Source organism: Otolemur garnettii, unplaced genomic scaffold, assembly GCF_000181295.1.
Source record: "Otolemur garnettii isolate 467f Iridium unplaced genomic scaffold, OtoGar3 scaffold00142, whole genome shotgun sequence".
Lineage (NCBI taxonomy): Eukaryota > Metazoa > Chordata > Mammalia > Primates > Galagidae > Otolemur > Otolemur garnettii.
The window spans coordinates 893,498-915,352 of record NW_003852537.1 but is presented as its reverse complement, the minus strand read 5'-3'; the positions used below and the strand labels follow the sequence as shown (position 1 = coordinate 915,352).

The window sequence follows — 21,855 nt, the reverse complement described above, 5'->3', positions numbered from 1 at the left end:
TATAGGCGCCGAGCCTCTTTTATTTTTTTTTTCCTTGAATATTTTCAATTCATGATTTGTTGAATCCAAGGATACAAAACTCACAGATGTGGAGGGCCAACTCGACTATAGCGTCCATTATTATTATAGACTTACTTTAAAAAGGATTTCTAGTTTTCATTAAGGACAAAAAAATAAGGTAGAAAAAACCTCATTGTGGTAAATCTCAGATTAAAATCATAATCTTTACAATAATGACAACTACAACCAAAAAATGGCCAGGCATTGTGGCAGGCGCCAGTAGCCCCTGCTACTTGGGAGGCTGAGGCAAGAGAATCACTTAAGTCCAAGAGTTTGAGGTTGCAGTGAGCTGTGACTCCATAGACTCTACCAAGGGTGACGTAGTGAGACTCTGTCTCAAAAAAAAAAAAAAAGGCATGCCACACAAATAAGTTGCTTTTAGGGAGAGCCACCTAATAAAAAATGCCTTGTGAGTTTAAAACTTTTGATTTAAGGTGGTGCCTGTGACTCAAAGGAGTAGGGCACTAGCCCCATATGCCAGAGATGGTGGATTCAAACCCAGCCCCGGCCAAAAACTGCAAAAAAAAAAATTTTTGATTTAACTCATTATGGTAAAGCAATTGATGTATTTCTAAAACTTCAGTTTGATGCTTAGTTTTGAAGTGAAAAAGATAATTCATAAAGATGAAGGAACTACATCATTATTTCTGCTTCGTAACTCACGACTAGTCCTGTTCACCAACCACGCTAAATTTCTGTTGTTAAAATTCAGACTATATTTGGCTCAGTGTCTGTAGGACAGCAGCTATGGTGCCAGCCTCATAAACCAGAGCTGGTGGGTTTGAATCCAGCCTGGGCCTGCCAAATAACTGACAAGTATGACCAACAAATAGCCAGGCGTTGTGGTGAGCACTTGTAGTCCCAGCTACTTGGGAGGCTGAGGCAAGAGAATCGCTTAAGCCCAAGAGTTTGAGGTTGCTGTGAGCTGTGACGCCATTGCATTCAACCGACAGCGACATAGTAAGACTGTCTCAAAAAAAAAAAAAAATCAGAATATATTTTTATCTTCGACAACTTTAAATCACTTATTCTTATAAAACTCACCAGAAGGTAATTTTTATATTTTTAATAAACATGCTTAAGACCCACTAAAATTCTTCATTTGAAAAATTTGTAAACAGGTTAGAAAATATTCCAAGTTTTTAAAATGGGAACATAGAAAGGTTTTTCCAGGATACTTGGTATCATTTTTGACAGTTAAAATTATGTAACAATGAGGTCTGGCATGGTGGCTCATGCCTATAATCCTAGTACTCTGGGAGGCTAAGATAGGTAGATCGTTTGAGCTCAGGAGTTTAAGACCAGCCTGAACAAAAATGAGACCCCATCTCTATTAAAAATAGAAAAAATTAACTAGCCTAGTGTAGTGACCATGTCTGTAGTTCCAGCTACAGGGGACTGAGGTAAAGGGATTGCTCAAGCCCAAGAGTCTGAGGTTGCTGTGAGCTATGATGCTACAGCACTCTATCCTGGGCAACAGAGCAAGACTCTGTTTCCAAAAAAAAAATAAAATTACATAACAGTGGAGAAATTTCATACATACAGTCTCATAATTATTCTTTCATCACATTTTCTTAAAAGCAGCTGCTTTTTCACCCATTGGTAACTTTGTTTGATTTAGATTGAAATTGATCTTTAACTCCAAATCTAACTAAGACCCTCCTTGCTCTAGAGAGAAGCTTCAGCTTCAAAATGTTTGAAGCTTCAAACGTTTACATGTTTTTCACTTGTGTTGGCATCATTGGTATTTCCTCTAATTGTGGTTTCTCTACAGAAATCTTTAAAACTGCTTATTTCTTTTATGAAAGTACGAGTAGTTAAAGGTAGATTTTAAAAATACGTCATTTCATATAAGTGAGTAAGGTAGAGCCCCGGAGTCCAAGACTGCAGTGAGCTGTGATGACTCCAGCCTGGGTGACAGGGTAAGACCCTATCTTTAGAAGAATAATATAGTAAGAAAGCAAGTGAGGGCACCTTGGCAGCCCTGGAGTTTGGGGACCAAAGGATCATTTAGCATAAATGAGGGTGTTAGTATCAAGGCTTAATTTCTTTGGCTTTTTTTTTTTTTTTTTTTGAGACAGAGTCTCAAGCTGTCACCCTGGGTAGAGTACCATGGCGTCATAGCTCACAGCAACCTCCAACTCTTGGGCTCAAGTGATCCTCTTGCCTCAGTTTTTCTATTTTTAGTAAAGACGAGGGCTCACTTTTTGCTCAAGCTGGTCTGGAACTTGTGAGCTCAAGCAGTCCACCCACCTTGACCTCCCAGAGTGCTAGGATTACTGATGTGAACCACTACATCCCCCCCTTTTGCTTTTAAAATAGAGGCATTCTGATATTTTCTTTTTGTGTTGATAGTGGATCATCTTGTACTTTGGAAACCCCAGCTTTAGACTGACCAAGGCACCCTTAAAAATAGTATAAAAATAGCTAGATGGATTAGCAAATCCCAAGGCTTCAAATTTGACTTGGATATTGACTCCCCTAGGTAGCCACCCGCTACTCAGCAAGCATAAGCCTCATTTTATGTCATCTGAAAAATGACACTAACCATTCTGCTTACTTGCTAGGGTTGTGGTGAGGACAAAAGAAGATTGTGTAGGTACTGCTTTAAGCCTGGTGCCTTGCTAGCATTCAGCTCTCACTGGGCTAAGCACTATCAGTGGTATGTTCATAATCTGCTGTCCACTTGAAGGTGAGTTGCTATGGCACCAGGCGAACACCATCAGGGTGGATTTCGCTGGTTTGAGGTTTCTGTTTGCAAACCTTAACTTAAGTGACAGTGAAGCCAGACAGTGAAGCCAGACACAGTGCCTGTAATCCTGGCACTCTGGGAGGCTGAGGCGGGTGGATGGCCTGAGGTCACAAGGTCGAGATAGCCTGAGCCAGAGCAAGACCTCATCTCTAAAAAATATCCAGGCATTGTGGTGGAAGCCTATAGTTCCAGCTACTTGGGAGACTGAAGCAAAAAAATCACTTAATAAGCTCAAGAGTTTGAGTTTGCTGTGAGCTGTGATGCCATGGCATTCTACCCAGGGCAACTGGGTGTGACTCTGTCTTGAGCTGAGACTCTATCTCAAAAAAAAAAAAAATGGCAAGAGAAATAAAGCCACATTTAACATACCAAAAAAAAAAAAGAAGAAAAAGAAGTGACAGTGGAGACAGTACAGCTTTATAGTTGTTTTTTCCTGCTTTCAATGCTGTTGAATTTCAATTCCTGTTTTTCAATGCTTTGACATGTAGTCTAGTATGAAGAATTAGCACAGGCCACTCTGTATATACTAATAACTTTTTTTAATACTTCAGGAATAGTACAGAAAGAGACATCGTAAAACATCTCCTAGGACTGAAAATTGAGCACAGACCCTGTTTGGATCAAGTCAGTTCTTTGAACCTGAAAGATGACTGCTGAATCAAGGGAAGCCACAGGTCTGTCCCCTCAGGCTGCACAGGAAAAGGATGGTATTGTAATAGTGAAGGTAGAAGAGGAGGATGAGGAAGAACACATGTGGGGACAAGATTCCAGCCTGCAGGAGACACCTCCCCCAGACCCAGAAATATTCCGCCAACGTTTCAGGCGCTTCTGTTACCAGAACACTTTTGGGCCTCGAGAGGCTCTGAGTCGGCTGAAGGAACTTTGTCATCAGTGGCTGCGACCAGAAATAAACACAAAGGAGCAGATCCTAGAGCTGCTGGTACTAGAGCAGTTCCTTTCCATTCTGCCCAAGGAGCTCCAAGTCTGGCTGCAGGAATACCGCCCAGATAGTGGAGAGGAAGCCGTGACCCTTCTAGAAGACTTGGAGCTTGATTTGTCAGGGCAACAGGTAATATGAGGAGAAAGTTACTGATTTAAAGTGAGGGTTTACAGTAGTAGTCCTTGTGGTGGTTTTTTGGCCTGCTCTTTCTAGATATTAAAAAGTAAGGTGTTCTGGGGCAGCACCTGTGGCTAGTGAGTAGGGCACCAACCCCATATACTGAAGGCAGTGGGTTTGAACCCCACCCCAGCCAAACTGCAACAAAAAAATAGCCAGGTGTTGTGGCAGGCACCTGTAGTCCCAGCTACTCAGGAGGCTGAGGCAAAAGAATTGCCTAAGCCCAAGAGCTAGAGGTTGCTGTGAGCTGTGACAGCATGGCACTCTACAGACGGTGACAAAATGAGACTCTGTCTCTAAAAAAAAAAGAGAGAGAGAGAGAGTAAGGTGTTCTGGTTTCTCCTCCCTGCATCTGCTGGCATACTTATGGTCTTTTCTTTAATATTTTAATTCATATTTTAAAAGTGATTTACCCACAAACCAACCTGTGTCTTTAGGTACCAGGCCAAGTTCATGGACCCGAGATGCTCGCAAGGGGAATGGTGCCTCTGGATCCAGTTCAGGAGTCCTCGAGCTTTGACCTTCATCACGAGACCACCCAATCCCATTTCAAACATTCATCTCGGAAACCCCGCCTTTTACAATCACGGGGTAAGAAGCAAGGTTTCGTTTGGGGGGAAAGAAGTAAATTTATTCAGGCTGTGAGTGCCTTCTCTATTGCTGAGTGCCTATAATAAAGGAACATACTTGTTTTTGTTATTATATACTATTGTCATTATTACTAAATACAATAGTACTTCCATTGTTGACCACCTCCTACATTGACCTAATTTTCATGACTGGATATACATCACATATCAGTATAATAGGGCTAGTTCCTTATGCTGACCACCTCCTACATTGACCAGTTTGTTACAGTCCCTTGGGTGATCAACTTACAGAGATTGTGCATATACAATTAGGGAAAATATGATTTACAGACCAATCTCAGGAGTTAAATGATATTACTAAGGAGGTAAATGAACTGTGCATAATGCACTTAGTGGACATTATTTATTGAATTGTTAGCATTCCAGATACCTGGCACATGTTTAATGGGAAAGTATTTGGAATAGATATTATTTCCAGCCTAGGTTTTAAGGCACTCTTAATATCATAAATTATATTTAAAGGGATCATAAATCTTAAGTAAAGATCCATTTTATTTAAAATATTAAAAATATTGTATAGCATTGCTCTTTTATAGGTTATCTTCAAAAATTTCAAGCAGGGAGGTGCCTGTGGCTCAGTGAGTAGGGCACCGGCCCCATATACCAAGGGTGGCAGGCTCAAACCCCGCCCCGGCTGAACTGCAACCAAAAAATAGCTGGACGTTGTGGCAGGTGCCTATAGTCCCAGCTAATCGAGAGGCTGAGGCAAAAGAATCACTTAAGCCCAGGAGTTGGAGGATGCTGTGAGCTTTGATGTCATAGCACTCTACCCAGGACAATAAAGTGAGACTCTGTCTCTACAAAAAAAAAAAAAATTTCAAGCAATGGGAAAAGAATGGAAAAACTTTTTGTGGGGTTTGAGGGACATGAGAAAAAAATCAGTTTAGGGTCATATTAATAAAAATCAGTGTTGAAAGCCAGATGTGGTGGCTCACTCCTGTAAGCCTTGTACTCTAGGAGCCAGTAAATTGCTTGAGCTTAGGAGTTCAAGACCAACCTGAGCAAGAACAAGACCTTGTCCCTAAAAATAGCCATGTATTGTGGCAGGCACCTGTGGTCCCAGCTTTTTGGAAAGCTGAGGCAAGAGGATTGCTTGAGCCCAAAAGTTTGAGGTTGCTATGAACTATGCCGCCATGGCCCCCTACCCAGGGCCACAGAATGAAACTCTATCTCAAAAAAAAAAAAAAAAAAAAAAAAAATCAGTGTTGCTTTTTTTCCCTTTGAGAGAAAGATACAGTATCTTTGTCCGATTTTTAAATCAAAGTAGGTGCGTAGAATGTCAGTAAAAACAATGAAATGCTAAAAGTGTAGTCATACATTATTTAGTGACATTCTGAGAAATGTATCCCTGGTTGATTTGGTCATCGTGGGAACATCAGTGATCAGTGCATACTTTACACAGGCTTACATGGTAAAGCCTATTATACACCTATGCCACATCCTGCTGCACAGCATATTACAGTACTGAATAATGTAGGCAGTTGTAACAGTGGTATTTGTGTATCCCAACATATTTCAACATGGAAAAAGAACAAGAAAAACCATATAAAAGGTAAAAAATGGTATAACTGCATAGGGCATTTACCATGAATGGAACTTAGGACTGGACATTGCTCTGGGTGAGTCAGAGTCTGAGTGAATGGTGAGGGCCTTGGATATTATTGTTCAGTACTGTAGACTTTATAAACACTGTACACTAGGTAGGCTACACTAAATTGTTGAGGTTTTTTTTACTTTGTGAACTTCTAAATTTTTTTAACTTTTCAAATCTTGTAATAACACTTAAAATATGGACACATTGTATAGCTGTACAAAAATATTTAAAATTTAAACAAATTTTTAGAATATTTTTGCTTTTTATAATTACAAGATTGTACACTTTAAAATAATAATAAAAGTATACTGTAGTATAGTATAGTAAATACTTAAACCAGTAACATTGTTCCTTATTATCATTATCAACTATTCCATTCAGTACATAATCGTATGTGCTGGACTTTTATACAGCTGGCAGTGGAGTGAATTTGTTTATACTAGCATCACCACAAACATGAGTAATGCATTGTACTACCATGATGTTACTAGACAATAGGAATTTTTCAGCTCCATTGTCATCTTACAGGACAACTGTCATTGACTGAAATGTCATTATGCGGCACATGATGAGAAAAAGAGTTGATTTTGTTCTGTTTGGGTTTTTTGTAGAAACAAGGTCTCACTGTGTTGCCCAGGCTGATCTCAAACTCCTGGTCTTTCACAGTCTTGTCATTTCAGTCTCCCAAAACGCTGAGCCTATAGTCTTGAGTCACTGCACCCACCCATTGTTGTGGGTTTCTTTGTAATGACATTTACTGTAGAAATATTAGATCATGGAGCTTAAGCAACCATTCTCTCTTCCAAGCATCCTGAAGAACAACTACTAGACACATGCTGGAGAAGCTCTTGTAAAATGACGCTGTAGTACTTAATTTGATCTCTGTTTATGTTGTTCTAGGGCTTGTGGGGTTTTTCCACACTCCATGAGCAGGAGTCACAGAGGGTAACATTAGGAAATTGGGAAGATATTCACGATCTTAGGCACCAAATTAGATGTTGAGGATGCCAGAATAACAGTGTTTAGAGACCCTGGTACATAAAGTCGTAATGTAGTAAACAGTTTTGTAATGAATTGAGGCATATACATTAATTCTTAGTTTCCTCTTTGTCCTGTTCATCTTCCAGAGTGTTTCCTAACTCTCAGAAGCTTAAAAAATTAGGTAGCTCCTGTTACTCAGTGGTTAGGACATTGGCCACATATACCCAGGCAGACCGTTCGAACCTGGCCTGGGCCTGCTAAACAACAATGACAATTGCAACAAAAAAAATAGCCGGGGATTTTTTTGTGGTGGGTGCCTGTAGTCCCAGCTATTTGGGAGGCTGAGGCAAGAGAATCTCTTAAAACCCAAGAGTTTGAAGTTGCTCTGAGCTGTGTAGCCAAGGCATTCTACCAAAGGCAACAAAGTGAGACTTTGTCTCAAAAAAAAAAAAAAATTAGGTACTTGGGCCAAGTATGGTGGTTGATGCCTGTAATCCCAGCACTTTGCAGCGGGAAAGCAGGAAGATCACTAGAGGGCAAGAGTTCAAGACCAGCCTGGGCAACGTAGCTGAACCCCATCTGTACAAAAATTTAAAATTAGCCAGACATAGTGGTGTGCGCTTATAGTCCCAGCTACTTGGGAAGCTGAGGTAGAGGATCACTTGTGCCCAGGAGTTTGAAGTTACAGTGAGGTATGATCACACCACTGCATTCCAGCCTAGGCACCACAGTAAGACACCATCTCTAAAAAAATAATAATAGGTACTTGATCTTTTTGTGCATTTGCTTTCAGGGGTGTCCAACCTGCAGCCATGGGCCACATGCAAATTATCTGAGAACTATTTTGCTTATCTTTGGTGTCAGATATTGCAAAAAAGTATACACAGACCTTTTCTTTTGCTCCTCAGCTTTCATTAATGTTTGTATATTTATTGTATGCCCCAAGACAACTCTTAACTCTTCCCAACGTGCAGCAGAAAAGTAAGAATTGAAATTGTTACTTGGTATGAAGAAGGAGAGGAATTTAGTTGTACAGTTTAAAATTTTTGTAATTCTTTGCAATTAGTGTGATCATGTGTTTGTATCAATCCATACTTTTATATATTACTTGTAATGAACCATGTATATATTTTATCAAAAATATATATTTATTATGGCCAAATGAGGGAGAAAAGCTGAGGGACAAAAAATGGCCAAAACTTACCCCGAAGTTAGAAGACTCCTTCTTTCCTTGCCTTTCTAGGTATTACTACTAAAGATTATAAAGCTATGTTGCTTTTTTTTTTTTTTTTGCAGTTTTTTGCTGGGGCCAGGTTTGAACCCGCCACCTCCGGTATATGAGGCTGGCGCCCTTCTCACTGAACCATAGGCACCCACCCAAGCTGTGTTGAATATTCACAAGCGTAAATGTAAATGGAATTCTCATTTCTTGTTCTTTGGACTGGAGGAACCTGACTTGAATCATGGCCTGTTACCCGCTTCTATAGCTGAGCATGGGAAGCTGGCTTCTAGACCTGGCTTTGCCATTCTTAACTGAGTGATATTAGGGAAGTTATTTGCCCTCTCAGGGACATGATTTCTCTCCTTTAAAATAAAAGGATGGACCAGGTGATTTTGAAGGCTGTTCTAGGATTTCTTGTGACTCCTGCTAAAGAGCAGAGGCCTTAGGAAAACCGAGGCTCTGCTCTCTCTTTTTTCTCTGGAGTTCTGTATTTGATAGTTAACCATTGAATAATGAACATGCTGGTGCAAGAAAGAGAATGCCCTGGACCCTTTGAACAGAGCTGATTTACTCACAGCTCCTTTCTCCTCCCTCAGCTCTCCCTGCCACCCATGCTCCTGCCCCTTCTCATGAGGGAAGTCCCAGAGACCCGGCGATGGCATCTGCACTGCTCACAGCAGATTCCCAGGTGAGCTGTGGGCCCCCACCCTCCTAAGTCCCTTGTATCTTCCTGGAGCTCTCTTGGCAGTCTCCATACAGGCCGCTCACTCCGGATCCCCCATTCCCCACCCCCATGTAGTGTCCACCACAAACCATCCCTCTATCCCTCAGGCTCTGTTCACCTTTACTTCCCCAGCATCGTGTATCTGTGTAGTCAGCTCTGTCTCTGACTCAGGTTTGGGCAATGGGATTAGCCCTGAGTTTCGGGGAAACTGAGCATGGGGATCTCCTGTTATTTCAGGCAATGGTGAAGATTGAGGACATGGCTGTGTCCCTCATCCTGGAGGAATGGGGATGTCAGAACCTGGCTCGGAGGAACCCCAGTAGGGACAACAGACAGGAGAATTTTGGGAACGTGTTTTCCCAGGGTAAGACTGATGCAGGCTTATTGTCTGCCATGATTGTTTTACCTCTTCATTGGGTAGAAGATCTCTGATGGATTCAGTTGAGTGTGGGTAAGGATTCAGAGACTGCTAATCCCCTTTCTTCAGACCAGATAAAACATCGTGTTCATTTAACTCCAAAAGCATGGTTCTGTGACCCTGATTCTACACAGATCTTTTATCTCTCCATAGTTTTTGCCTTTTTTTTTTTTTTTTTTTGAGATAGAGTCTCTCACTTTGTCATCTTTGGTAAAGTGCGGTGGTGTCATAGCTCATAGCATCCTCAAACTCCTGGGCTTAAATGATTCTCTTGCCTCAGCTTCCCAAGTAAATAGGACTATAGGCACCCACCACAACACCTGGCTTAGTTTTTCCTCTTCGAGATCAGAAATAAACTCCTCACCTCTTCAACCACTCAGCTACATGGGAGGATTCTATTTCTCTCCCCATAGGTTAGAGAAGGCCAAAGGAATTAATCGTCTGTCTAATCTTAACCAATTATCCCCAGACCACGTCCCTGAAACTACCAACCATCCTTCCTTGGGCTTTTTGTCTTCTTCCATCCTGAGTGCTGCTCAGAAACAGCTCTTTGTAATTCCACAAGTTTGTGCCTGGACGTCCCTTGTGAACAGGATCCTGGGTTTTAAACCTAATGATGGTCTTCTGAGAGGAGCTCTGGATCCTTGGAGTGTAATAAAAAGTAAAAAATTGAAGAAGCATCAACCAGGAGAGATAAGCTGACATAGTTGACAGAATTCACATTTGTCTCTGCTAGATCTTAACCCCTAGAAGACAGTACCACAAAGAAGCCCTCAAATGAACATAGTAATAGGGAAGTCTACGGCAAGTTTTGTCTTGAATTGTAGCTATGAATGGGGTTTATAGTTTCTCTTAGTACTTGCTCTTTGTGCCAGATGACTATTAAGCCAAAGAACTGGCCCATGTTTATGAGCTGAGTGTTACCCATACCGGTAACTTTAAAAAACACTGAGAATAGTTTGGAAACTATCCAAATAATCAAGGACCTTGGCTTAGAAATTAAAAGAAGTGAACCAATTTCTTTTTTTTTTTTTTTTTTTGTCACCCCTGGTACAGTGCTCTGGTATCATAGCTCAAAGCAACCTCAAACTCTTGGGCTCAAGCAGTTCTCTTGCCTCAGGCTTCCAAGTAGCTGGAACTGTAGGCACCCGCCACACCCAGGTATTTTTAGAGACAGGGTCTTCTCTAGCTCAGGCTGATCTTGAACTCATGAGCTCAGGCTATCTGCCTGCCTCGGCCTCCTAGAGTGCTGGGATTACAGGCATGGGCCACTGTACCCAGGCTCAATTTCTTTTTTCTTATAACTGGATTATTATTGAGTTTCCTCAATCATTGCATTTTAGGGCCTCTTTGTCTGGACCCTCTTAAAAGGTGTCCTTATGCCCAGTAAATAGAATTGGTGTACTCTAGGTGTTTTCCTAGACAAATATAAAACATATAAGATATGTATTTATATAATACAACTATCGAACGATTTTTAATCTTAAAAGCAAAGTGACACACAGAAAATAGCCGTGTACAATAAAAATTAAATTCCAATGTTTTAATCTGCTGATTGCTAAAATGAGGGGTTTAGCTCTATACTTGTAAGGTTTTGTTTTCTTCTATTATCTCCTTCATTAGCTATCTCCAGAATTATTTTCAATTTCTTTTCTTTTTTTTTTTTTTCTTTTTTTTGAGACAGAGTCTCACTTTGTTGTCCTCGGTAGAGTGCTGTGGTGTCACAGTTCCATAGCAACCTCCAGCACTAGGGCTTAGGCAATTCTCTTGCCTCAGCCTCCCAGTAGCTGGTACTACAGGCGCCCGCCACAATGCCTGGCTATTTTATTGTTGCAGTTTGGCCAGGGCCGGGTTTGAACCTGCCACCCCTGGTATATGGGGTGCCCTACTCACTGAGCCACAGGTGCCGCCCTCAGTTTTTCTGTTCTCAGTTATTCTTGGTTGTCAGTTGGTGAAGATTTTATGTTTACTAATGCTCCAACCAACTTCTCCACCACCCTTCTCTTACTTCAACACTGTCAGCTCTGTGCTGCTCTTTGGTGGAAGAAACTATTTCATGTGTCTGAAAGTCTCTGTACCCTGCCAAGTTCAAAGCAAGTTTCTTGTTTTGCCCATTAATCATTAGCTTGTTGATGTGTAAAATACAGAATTAAAGGAGTATCTGCTTCTCTTTTTTAAACTATACTTCTTTCTGCTAATACCACTAACCATTTTTAACAAAGACCTGTTCCCTTTTTTTTGAATATTTGTTAGAAATGAAACATAATTTTTTAAATGTGTTAAATTTGTGTTTAAATATTATCAAGTAATAGAATCATCGCCTCTAAAGTCCCTTAATTCATTATCCCTTCCCTTCTTCCTTGACTGGTTCCTTCCCTGAGCTCATTCTCAGTGGGTTTCCTTATTCTCACCCTCTCCCCGTGCTTCCATTATTTCGTCGTCTTTCCACTGCTCTTATTTTCCAACACTATTCCCTTTTGTTCCTGTTTTTTCTTCTATTTTTCTCCTATTATATCTTGGATTAATACTGTGAAGTCATTTTGCAGGCTTGTAGAAGCTTCCTAGAAAATAATGTCACCTGATTAACTTACATATTCAAAAGAAGAAGGTGCTATTTGAATTTTCTGTTTATTGTATCAGGTTGTGAAAGCAGGAATGAAAATGAGGAGTCAACCTCAAAGGCTGAGAATGCAGAAGATGTATCACATGGGGAGACAGCAGGGAGATTCCAAAAGGAGTTTGGAGAGAAACGTGACCAACAGGGCAAAATAGAAAAGCAGCAGAAAAACCCTGAGGAGAAAACTGGAAAAGAGAAGAAGAATTCAGGGCCAGCCATGGTCAAGGAAAAAAAAACCACCACAGGAGAGAGAGGTCCAAGGGAGAAGGGTAAAGGGTTGGGAAGAAGTTTCAGTCTGAGTTCAAGCTTTACTACCCCTGAAGAAGTTCCAATGGGAACAAAGTCTCACAGATGTGATGAATGTGGTAAATGCTTCACAAGAAGTTCAAGCCTTATTCGCCATAAAATAATCCACACTGGAGAAAAGCCCTATGAATGTAGTGAGTGTGGGAAAGCCTTCAGTCTTAACTCAAACCTTGTCCTACATCAGAGAATCCACACAGGAGAGAAACCTCATGAATGTAATGAGTGTGGCAAGGCCTTCAGTCATAGTTCAAATCTTATCTTACATCAGCGCATCCACTCTGGAGAAAAACCTTATGAATGTAATGAGTGTGGAAAGGCCTTCAGCCAGAGCTCAGACCTCACTAAACATCAGAGAATCCACACAGGGGAGAAACCTTATGAATGTAGTGAATGTGGAAAAGCTTTCAACCGAAACTCATACCTTATTTTGCATCGGAGAATTCACACTCGAGAAAAGCCTTATAAGTGCACTAAATGTGGCAAGGCCTTTACCCGGAGCTCAACCCTCACTCTTCATCACAGAATCCATGCCAGAGAGAGAGCCTCTGAGTATAGCCCAGCCTCCCTTGATGCATTTGGAGCGTTCCTGAAAAGTTGTGTGTAAAACAAGAATTTGTCATCTTCCCCCTTTTGTTTCTAAATTATTCAGAGATGTGTGCCCATGGAGGGAAAATAAAACAGCCTCAACAGATTTTTTTTTAATCATACTTAAGTATCCTTATAGTTACATCAGCAGTATTCTGCCTTTGTATAGTCTGTGAGCAGGCAATTCTTCCGCACAGTCCCTGTAGGGAAAAGCTAGTCATATGGGTAGTCTACATGATACTTTAACACAAGATAAAAGCACACGCATGGTAAAATATCCAACTTTTCAGTAATGAGGATACCTTTAAAGCGCTATTAGACTTAGCAACCACAGCGTGTAATTGAAAGATTGAGATTGGCTCTTTGAATCTGAGATTAAGAAGCTACTTGCTGCAAGTCAGCCCTACTTGGCCAACATCTTGCTTATTTCTCAAAGAAGAGGGGCAGTTAAAACAAAAACTACATTGGGACATGCTGCTCAAGCTAGTTATATATACAATAAATTTTATATATGATCACTGGTAGCCTACCAAAGCTATAGAAATCTAGGACTGTGCAAATCAGTATCAAACCAAAGATTTCTATCTCTTCCGGGAAGAGAGGGTATGTGCACCAGTCTACACTTCCAAAGGACTACAACAATGTAGATGGTTCTATCCTCATCACTGAAATCAACTCTGCTGAAATGGCAACAATGATTCAAAACACTTCTCTCTGTTTTTGAAATCCCTAAAGCACTAGAGCACTCCTAAAAGCATTTCTCCACAAGTTAGCACTTGATTGCATACTGTCTTTTGATCCTTCATTGTTTCATATGTGAAGTTTTTATCATCCCTCCAAAAGAGATGCTTCAGTTGTCAAGGGTTATATTTCTATCTCTGACCGCACAGCACTGGGGATCGTGCTAAACATGTAAAGGGCACTCATTATGACTGACTTCTAGCAGGACTTTTACATTTATGATAAAGCCCAGTAAATGGTGAGTAGCCTGGCCCAACTTTTAAAAGAGGACATTTAGAGCCACACAGCATGCTAAACCTCTAGGGTTTGATACTATTTTTGTCCCAAATATAAATGAAAGGCGCTGGTTAGCTGCCCACCCAGACTTTGTAAACCTGGATCAATAAGTAAGTACCATAGAATGTCAGAAATGACTCTGCTGTTGTCATCTTAAAGAAGAAAAATGAACACTGACTAACATCAATTTCTTGGCATCTTTCTAAGACAAAGATCTTAGCCAGAATTCTCTTCAGTCACCTGCTGAACAATATGATGACTTGGGCAATTTCTGAATCATTTGGAACTTAGTAAGAGTTCAGAAGATGTGATTTTTGCTGCTTTTCAGGAAAGAGAAAGTTGTAAGGAATATTTTTTCTACACTTTTCCAGAAACTTTGCAAAAGCATTAGTCATCATTAGCTGGCAATTACTAAACATACTTTGTTGCCCTGAGACATTCACCAGCTTACCAAGACATGGACGGTTTTATCAGTCATAGTGCACAGTGTCTTTTCTGTTTCTCATCACTAAAGACTGAAGTGAGGTTGGAAACTAAATCTTTCCAATCATATGTGCAGGAAGATACAGTTGGCTACCTATAAGCTGATGATGGAGTTGTTTCACACATACAGGATACCCAAGTATTATGGGCTATGTGGGTAGCCATCAAGAACTTGGGTAGTGATAACTGCTAATGAGAGCATTCAAATGTGTGTGGACAGCCCTATAGAAACTTAGAAACATAAACCTAAGAACAAACCTGAAGATTGTCAGTGTGACCACACCCATAAAGGGAGAACCTCACAAACAGTTCGAGACTTTTAAGAAACAGTACTAAAACTGTCACTCATCAGTTACTGGCCAACAGCTAAAGACAGTGAAGCACATGGTTTTAATGCAGAGCCAATGAGGTGGGGGCAAATGTGGCCTCAGCTCCAGACCAAACTAAAATTCTGCAAGCAGTCAGTCTTTGGCCTCTCTGGCTTTATTAGTTGGACCAAGCACAACTTCCCTATAGCTTCTAAGCAGTTTCATCAGCATTGCCTGGGAAAACTTTAAGCAGTAAGTTAACTGGTCACCAGAATATTTCTACCCATTCAAGTGAAGAAAAACCCAAGAGATACTCCGGAAGAGTATAGCTAAGTAACTTTCATAGAAAAAGTTGGAGGTAGAAGTGCTTTAAGGACTTTTCATAGGAGTCTAAAAACCCAGAAAAATGGAGGTAGAAGTGCTTTAAGGACTTTTCTTCAAAGGGTGAGCCAAGTGATGTAAAAAAAGTGCTTTTGAGCAAGGACTTTTGCCCACTTGAAAGCAGCAAAAAGTAAAGTGCATAGCTCAAGTCTTCCATCCAAGCTCTGGCTTTTTAGAGAGGGAAATGACTTTGGTTGGTTCCACACTAGCCTCTTTTTTTAGCCACAACTACATGCTGATGAGATTTGGCCATCATTTTTTTGAATTTTATTTTTTAAGTGAAAGTTAAATACAACCTGGGCCCCACACTTAATCCCCATTTTCTTGGGACATCCTACTTCGTTGGATAGCCACTGGGGTTGCTTTAGGTCTTCAGCAGATGCAATCCCTGAACAACTATTTGAAGATGTGCTTTCTGAGGAAAACAGGCCACAACAGTTTTTTTAACCATTTGCATTGCATTCATTTATCAGATGCTCAATGCAAAGTGTAATTAGGTCATGGTCAAAAGCACTTGGAACATGTAATTAGGGCTCACGATAGTCATTCCAAAAGTTCTTGACTGGCTGAAGTCTGTTAACAGTACGAACTCTGTAGTTAAACATTAACATGCTAGTTGACCTAGTGGACGTTTTGGAAGAGTTTTTAAAATATATTTATACACCTTACCCTTGCCAGGAAAAGAAGTAAAATTCTTCAAATTGTGGGGTATTTGTTTCTACTCCAGCCTGCAAGGCTAAAACTTGAGAATATAGAGATAAGAGACATCTTTGATATGTAAGCCCTTTAAAGGCATAAAAGTAAAATTGTGCTAAATACGTGTAGAAAGATTGAGATGCTTGATATATGGGACTATTCACATCTTACATATATCAGATAATTTATTACAGAAAAGAAGAACCTCTTGAATGTGATAAATACGGCAAAGCTTTTAATCATATCTCAGCCCTTAGCATCAGAAAGCTTACACTGTAAATAAACCTTATTAATATATGTGAGGAAAACTTTCATGTATAGCATTCATTGCTTTGGACAGAAAGTGAATTCCATCAGGATGTTCCAGTCATACGATGTTATTTGAGAAACAGTGCAGAGGGAGCTCAGTCTTAACTCCAGAGGATCTACCGAAGGGAAAAATGTGGGGAAATGCTAAAAAAAAAAAAAAAAAAATCACAAAATGTACTTCTTACAAAAACTGTTAATGTTGAGTACTTCTATATATTTTATATGACCATAATGTCAGTGTGTGTTTTGTACCACCAGCTCCTGTTCTGTATATTACCTGTAAGCAGATGATGTATTTTATTTTAATCTATTTGACAGAACACATCACTCCAAAAGAGCAAACCTTTGGAGTGAGTAGTGAAGAAATTGGTGTGGTTATAGACAAAAAGTTCACAGAACTGAGGAAGGGGGGAAATGAAGGGAAAAGCTTCATAGTTTGGTGCTTATCACATCAAGAGAAAAGACTGGTAAATTTGTGCAGACAAACAGGCTACTGGGGCACTAAAATGGAACAACTGTACTATAAACATCTGCAGCTTGAGTTTTCAAAACTGGGAAGTTGACCTTTGAGCTGCAAGTCACCTTTGCAAGCAAAGGGAATGGATTCTCTTGTCAGTGGAGGGAGGAGGGTCTTCTCCATGAGTTGAGAGTAGAAAGTGTACTGGAATGGCCAGGAGGACCATATAAGCTGATCAGAGTCTAAATTCCTGCTTCCCCACTAACTCATAAATCTTTATGCCCAGGAAATTTGGGGACAGGGAAACACCAAGGTGAGCTTTTCCAAGAAAGAGGCACAGCTCCATCAGCTGTGGATTGTAGTAGGCTTGTCTGAAAAGGCTTGAGAAGCATTTTGCAATGCTCCTTTTGGCTATGCTTCCTATGTACCTTTCCTGCTCCACTTTTTCCCCCTGGATTTGTGATTATTAGAAAGTAGGGTTGAAGCTTCATACCTGTGAAAGATTTTTATTTTTAATTTTTATCCTAGAGTTGGTCACTTTTATTCTAAGTAGTCAAGCTGATCTGTTTATCCAAAGCCAGCTAACCAGGTTTATCCTGCCATCCTCATGGAAGATTTTGTGTATAAATTGGAGTAAAGTATAGAAATGTAGTGAAACAGTGACAGCAATACTTGCCAGAGGAGCCATATTTTTGTGTGTCCCACTCTGAGCAACTCAGAAATATTTATGAGGGGCTGGGGATTCCCATCAAGGGAAATCAAATGAAGGTCTGCAGATTTTTAAGTAAGATATAGAATGAGAGAAAAGAAAATTAAGTGGTATTATACCACTTAATTTATACAGTAGATCAGTTCATAGAAATTAGGGTAGATTTTTATTTCAACTACTACTGGAGAATTTAATAAAATGCATTATTGTTTGAAAAGTTTTCCTAATGTAGATTTAGGTTTCATTTTTAGAATGGATACACTACTGTACATTTAAAAGCAGTTACTTATTTTGCTATTCAGATTAATTTTTTATTATATCTGAAGATGAAATTATCTGTTTTACTTTTTAAAAGCTTTGTGAAACAAACTTGAAGTTATAGGGAGGTAAGCCATCTCCAATTCTGCAGGTCAAACAAAAGTCTGGGAAATATTTTGACATCCCATAATACAGAATATCTTAACATGAGAACATAATTTCATTTTGTCTGGTTCCATTTAATAGTGAACACTACCAATCTCGTGGGTTTTTTTCTGTTACCCTAAAACAGTGGAAAGGAAAGAGTGGGTATTATGTAGACTTCTAAATCATGGTCTGCTGTGATATTCATCTTTGAGATTCTCACCTCCATTTACTAAAGAATCATGACTCCAAATTACTCAGTAATCAGGAAAGTTCATTGGTCTTTAAATATTCTCCCTTCAGCAAGCACTCATTAAACAGTGAGGCTGTTTATGATTTTAAGATACAAAGAATGAGATCTGTGATTGACTGAAAGGTGGTATTAAAACTTGGATTTCATTCCAGTTTTAGGTTTGGGTTTTAAGTTCCTTTGGTCCTAAAACCAGAAGGACCAGGCAGCTGCAACAACCCTGAATTGCTATCTATCATTTAGTCCCCTGATAAGGTTAGGTGTGTTCCGAAGCAGAAGTGGGAAGAGGGTTATAAACAGCGCCTCTAGGCTGGGGAAGAGTCGTTAGGAGGCCTGAGGAGGGAGATAGGGGAGACTGTGGGGGTGTGTTGGGGTTAGTACTCACTTGCCTTCCCCTTGCCTAGACCAGGGAACAGCATCAAGCTGCTTTTTAAAGTTTTAGTCTGCCCTAGCAAGGACAAAGCATGTTAGATGTAGAGATGCTTCTGCTGGTAGCAGGGGTTATTTGGAAACATGTATGATGGGGTGGGGTGGGAGGAGGCAGATTGTGATTATGTAGGAAAATATCATCCTAAAAATATGAGGTTAGGGGGAAGGGGTGGGATATTCAAGCAAATCAGTAATTATTTTAAAATATGTATTTTTATTAACTTTTAGTTAATATAGATTATTACAACCAGGTCAGCATAAACCTTAATCTATATAGAGAGCTAACTCAGGCATTGTCTTGTTTATTTGTAGACTGGATAAAACAACCTGTCCTGTTTTATCAGTTCCCCAGCGTCTTTGTTAAAAATAAATTAGACCAAAAGAAGAAACCTACTTGTCTTTGTATACCCACAGAATTAAGTTATTGCTCTTAAATAACTTACATTTTTCATTTTCTTAAGCTCTGAGGAGTCCAGATGCTTGGTAGATGTACAAGAAGTGATTTTAAATTGAATTTGTCCATTTAAAATACTCATTAATATTTCTAGAAAGTCTTCTTTCAATAAATAATGGAATCTTAGAGGAAAAGTGGGGTTTCTGTTTTTACATTAGGGAACTCCTATTGAAAATAATTTGAAGCCTTGAGGTCTAAAATTTCAATCATAAAAGTAATGACAGCAAAATAAAATTAATGCACATTTATAGTCAATGATCCATCTTAGGAGACCCGTGGCATCTTGACAAATGTTAGAGTAATGAGGCTGGGGTGGAAATTGTGGGGATTTGTAATGAATATTCTCTTCATGTTGTTTCTTTTCCGGGTCATGGTAAAACAATAAATTATCATCTCTAGGTGGCAGTACTCATGGTGTTTGTTTTTTGTCATCCTTGGTTGGATAAATGCACATGTTGGGAGTAAAGAAAAAGCCTAATTTCAAAGTTAAAATTAAAAACTGGGGGGCTTAGCACTGTGGCTCATGCCTGTAATCCTAGCACTCTGGGAGACTGAGGCAGGTGGATGGCCTGAGCTCGCAAGTTTGAGACCAGCTTGAGCCAGAGCAAAACCTCGTCTCTAAAAATAGCCAGGCATTGTGGCAGGCACTTGTAGTCCCTGCTATTGGGGAGACTGAGTAAAAAGAATCGCTTAGGCCCAAGAGTTTGAGGTTGCTGTGAGCTGTGATGTCATAGCACTCTACCAGGGGTGACAAAATAAGACTATTTCAAAAAAATAATAAAAACTGCAACTGTGATCCACAAATAAAATCCTGACACACCCATCTTCATCCATCACGAACAAGACCCCACAGTTAAGCTCATGGATCAGCATAGCATAATAGTGAAATGCACAGGCACGGAGGCCAGTTTGTCTAGTGCTAACATCCTTCATCTGCCACATACTTTCTGTATGACTTTGAGTAAGTTTCTTAGAATGTGCTAGTTTCTTCATCAGTAAAATGGGCATAGAGTTATTACATGAACTAATACATGTGAAGCACCCATGATAGTGCCTGATTGAAGTATCACAAAATTTTAGCTGGGTGGCAACTGTGGCTCAGTGGGTAGGGCACTGGCGCCATGTATCGATGGTGGCGGGTTCAAACCTGGCCCCAGCCAAACTGCAACAAAAAAACAGCCCAGCATTGTGGCAGGTGCCTGTAGTCCCAGCTACTCAGAAAGCTGAGGCAAGAGAATCACCTAAGCCCAAGAGCTGGAGATTGCTGTGAGCTGTGACATTATAGCACTCTACCGAGGACAACAAAATGACTGTCTCTTAAAAAAAAAAAAATTAGCTATTGTGTCCTCCATCGGCCTCACTTTTCTCTTGAATGTTCGTTCGACCCTTCTGAAAGTCTCCCTTTTTTAAATGAAACATGCTGACAGTATCCTCCATATCATGAATCCCTAAAACATATAACCTTCAAATCAGATCTTTATGAAAATTGGGGACCCAAGCTCTGATCCCATTTCAGTCCTGGATATTGGGACCAGCATTGCAAATTGTAGAGATAAGCACCCCATGCTCAGACATGGCAGTTCGCTTCAATGTGCTCCCCCAAGAGAATGATTCTGAGAAAGATTTCTTCAAAGATTGAGCTTCTGCACCTGCCTATAGATATGCAGAAATATGCAGAAAGCCTCTCAAAAAAGAGATCTGGAGAGTCAGTCCCGGGTCACAGCTTCCAGCTGTCTTTGGGCGTTGTCTTTGGGCGTTGGGTTCTGTTCTCTGTCTTCTTCCTTCATTAACATTATAATCTCTAGTTTCAGTTTGGGCCAGCAAGAACAGACAGTCAGTCTCTTTTATGTTTTTACTCCAAACAAAATCAATTGTATGTGTGTTCCTCAGCCTTCACATTGAATTATAATCTTAATGGTAGCTTCCTAATTTTACTTCACTTCTTTGTATCTGTGTTAAATTCTTACTGAATGTTTGAAAGTATATAAGATAATCAGTAAAGTCAGGCCTGGTTGCTGACCTGAGCGAGTCTCGACTTCCCTTCAAATCAATCATCTTGTGTGCAGTTCCTTTTCCCTGTGTCTCCAATCAGAGGCTCTGAGAACGCTTTCAGCAAATGGCTTCTGTGATTGTTTCCAGTTGCCCAAATTCCAGCCCAGTTCTTTACTTGCCCCAATCGAACAGTTGATTTGCAATCCCAGATCCTCCAAGGAAGCAAATTTCCCTTGGAGTAATGGAAATTGCTTGTTCCGAACTACCTTTCCCCCTTCACAGTAGTTACCATCCCTCCCTTTAGGTATCCTGTCTTCAGCCTAGGCTCCATTTCAGGTTCTTGAACATGGGAGATGATAGGCTGACTCTATCCTAGCTAGGTTAGCTTTCAACTGTGCCCTGCACTGAGTCCTAGGCTCCATGTTTTGAAAGAACAGACCAACCCCAGCATGGTAAAGGGTTGACAGTTTCAAAACCACCTCATGAATACAATTGTTTAGGTTAGTAAAGAAAAAACTCACCAGAGACCGCAGTCTTTGCCATCAAATATCTGGGCCTGTTATGTTTGAAGAGGGATTTGATCTGTTCTGCATGATTCCAATAAGTAGAACTAAACCCTTTCAGCAAACAGTATCAGGCCATATTCTGGGTGTTACAAATGATAAAAGATGTGATGATGGCAGCTGGCCCTCTCCAGGGAGATCACAACATAAAAAGGGTCAGTGATGGGTGAGTCACACCTAACCCTAGGAGACTTACTTTAAGCCAGAGAGGCGACCAGAAATAATATTGTATCTAAGAGTTTTAAGGATTTAAGAATCCCTTACTAGGGCAGCACCTTGTAGCTCAGTGAGTAGGGCGCCGGCCCCATATACCAAAGGTGGTGGGTTTGAACCCGGCCCTGGCCAACCTGCAACAAAAAATGGCTGGCGTTGTGGCAGG

At 40.3% G+C, this 21,855-nt stretch overlaps 1 protein-coding gene across 4 annotated transcripts in view; it reads left to right on the top strand.

The window, feature by feature from the left end:
* Nucleotides 1-19,329, top strand: part of ZKSCAN1 (zinc finger with KRAB and SCAN domains 1) — a 27,167-nt gene extending 7,838 nt beyond the window's left edge. For all 4 annotated transcript variants that reach the window (XM_023518613.1, XM_012810790.2, XM_023518612.1 and 1 more), the window contains 5 exons: nucleotides 3,364-3,881; nucleotides 4,367-4,520; nucleotides 8,973-9,064; nucleotides 9,338-9,464; nucleotides 12,159-19,329. In XM_023518613.1, coding sequence (XP_023374381.1) covers nucleotides 3,459-3,881; nucleotides 4,367-4,520; nucleotides 8,973-9,064; nucleotides 9,338-9,464; nucleotides 12,159-13,045 — 1,683 coding nt within the window. In that variant the 5' untranslated portion in view covers nucleotides 3,364-3,458 and the 3' untranslated portion in view covers nucleotides 13,046-19,329. The remainder of the gene's footprint in view (nucleotides 1-3,363; nucleotides 3,882-4,366; nucleotides 4,521-8,972; nucleotides 9,065-9,337; nucleotides 9,465-12,158) is intronic.
* Nucleotides 19,330-21,855: the final 2,526 nt, after the last annotated feature.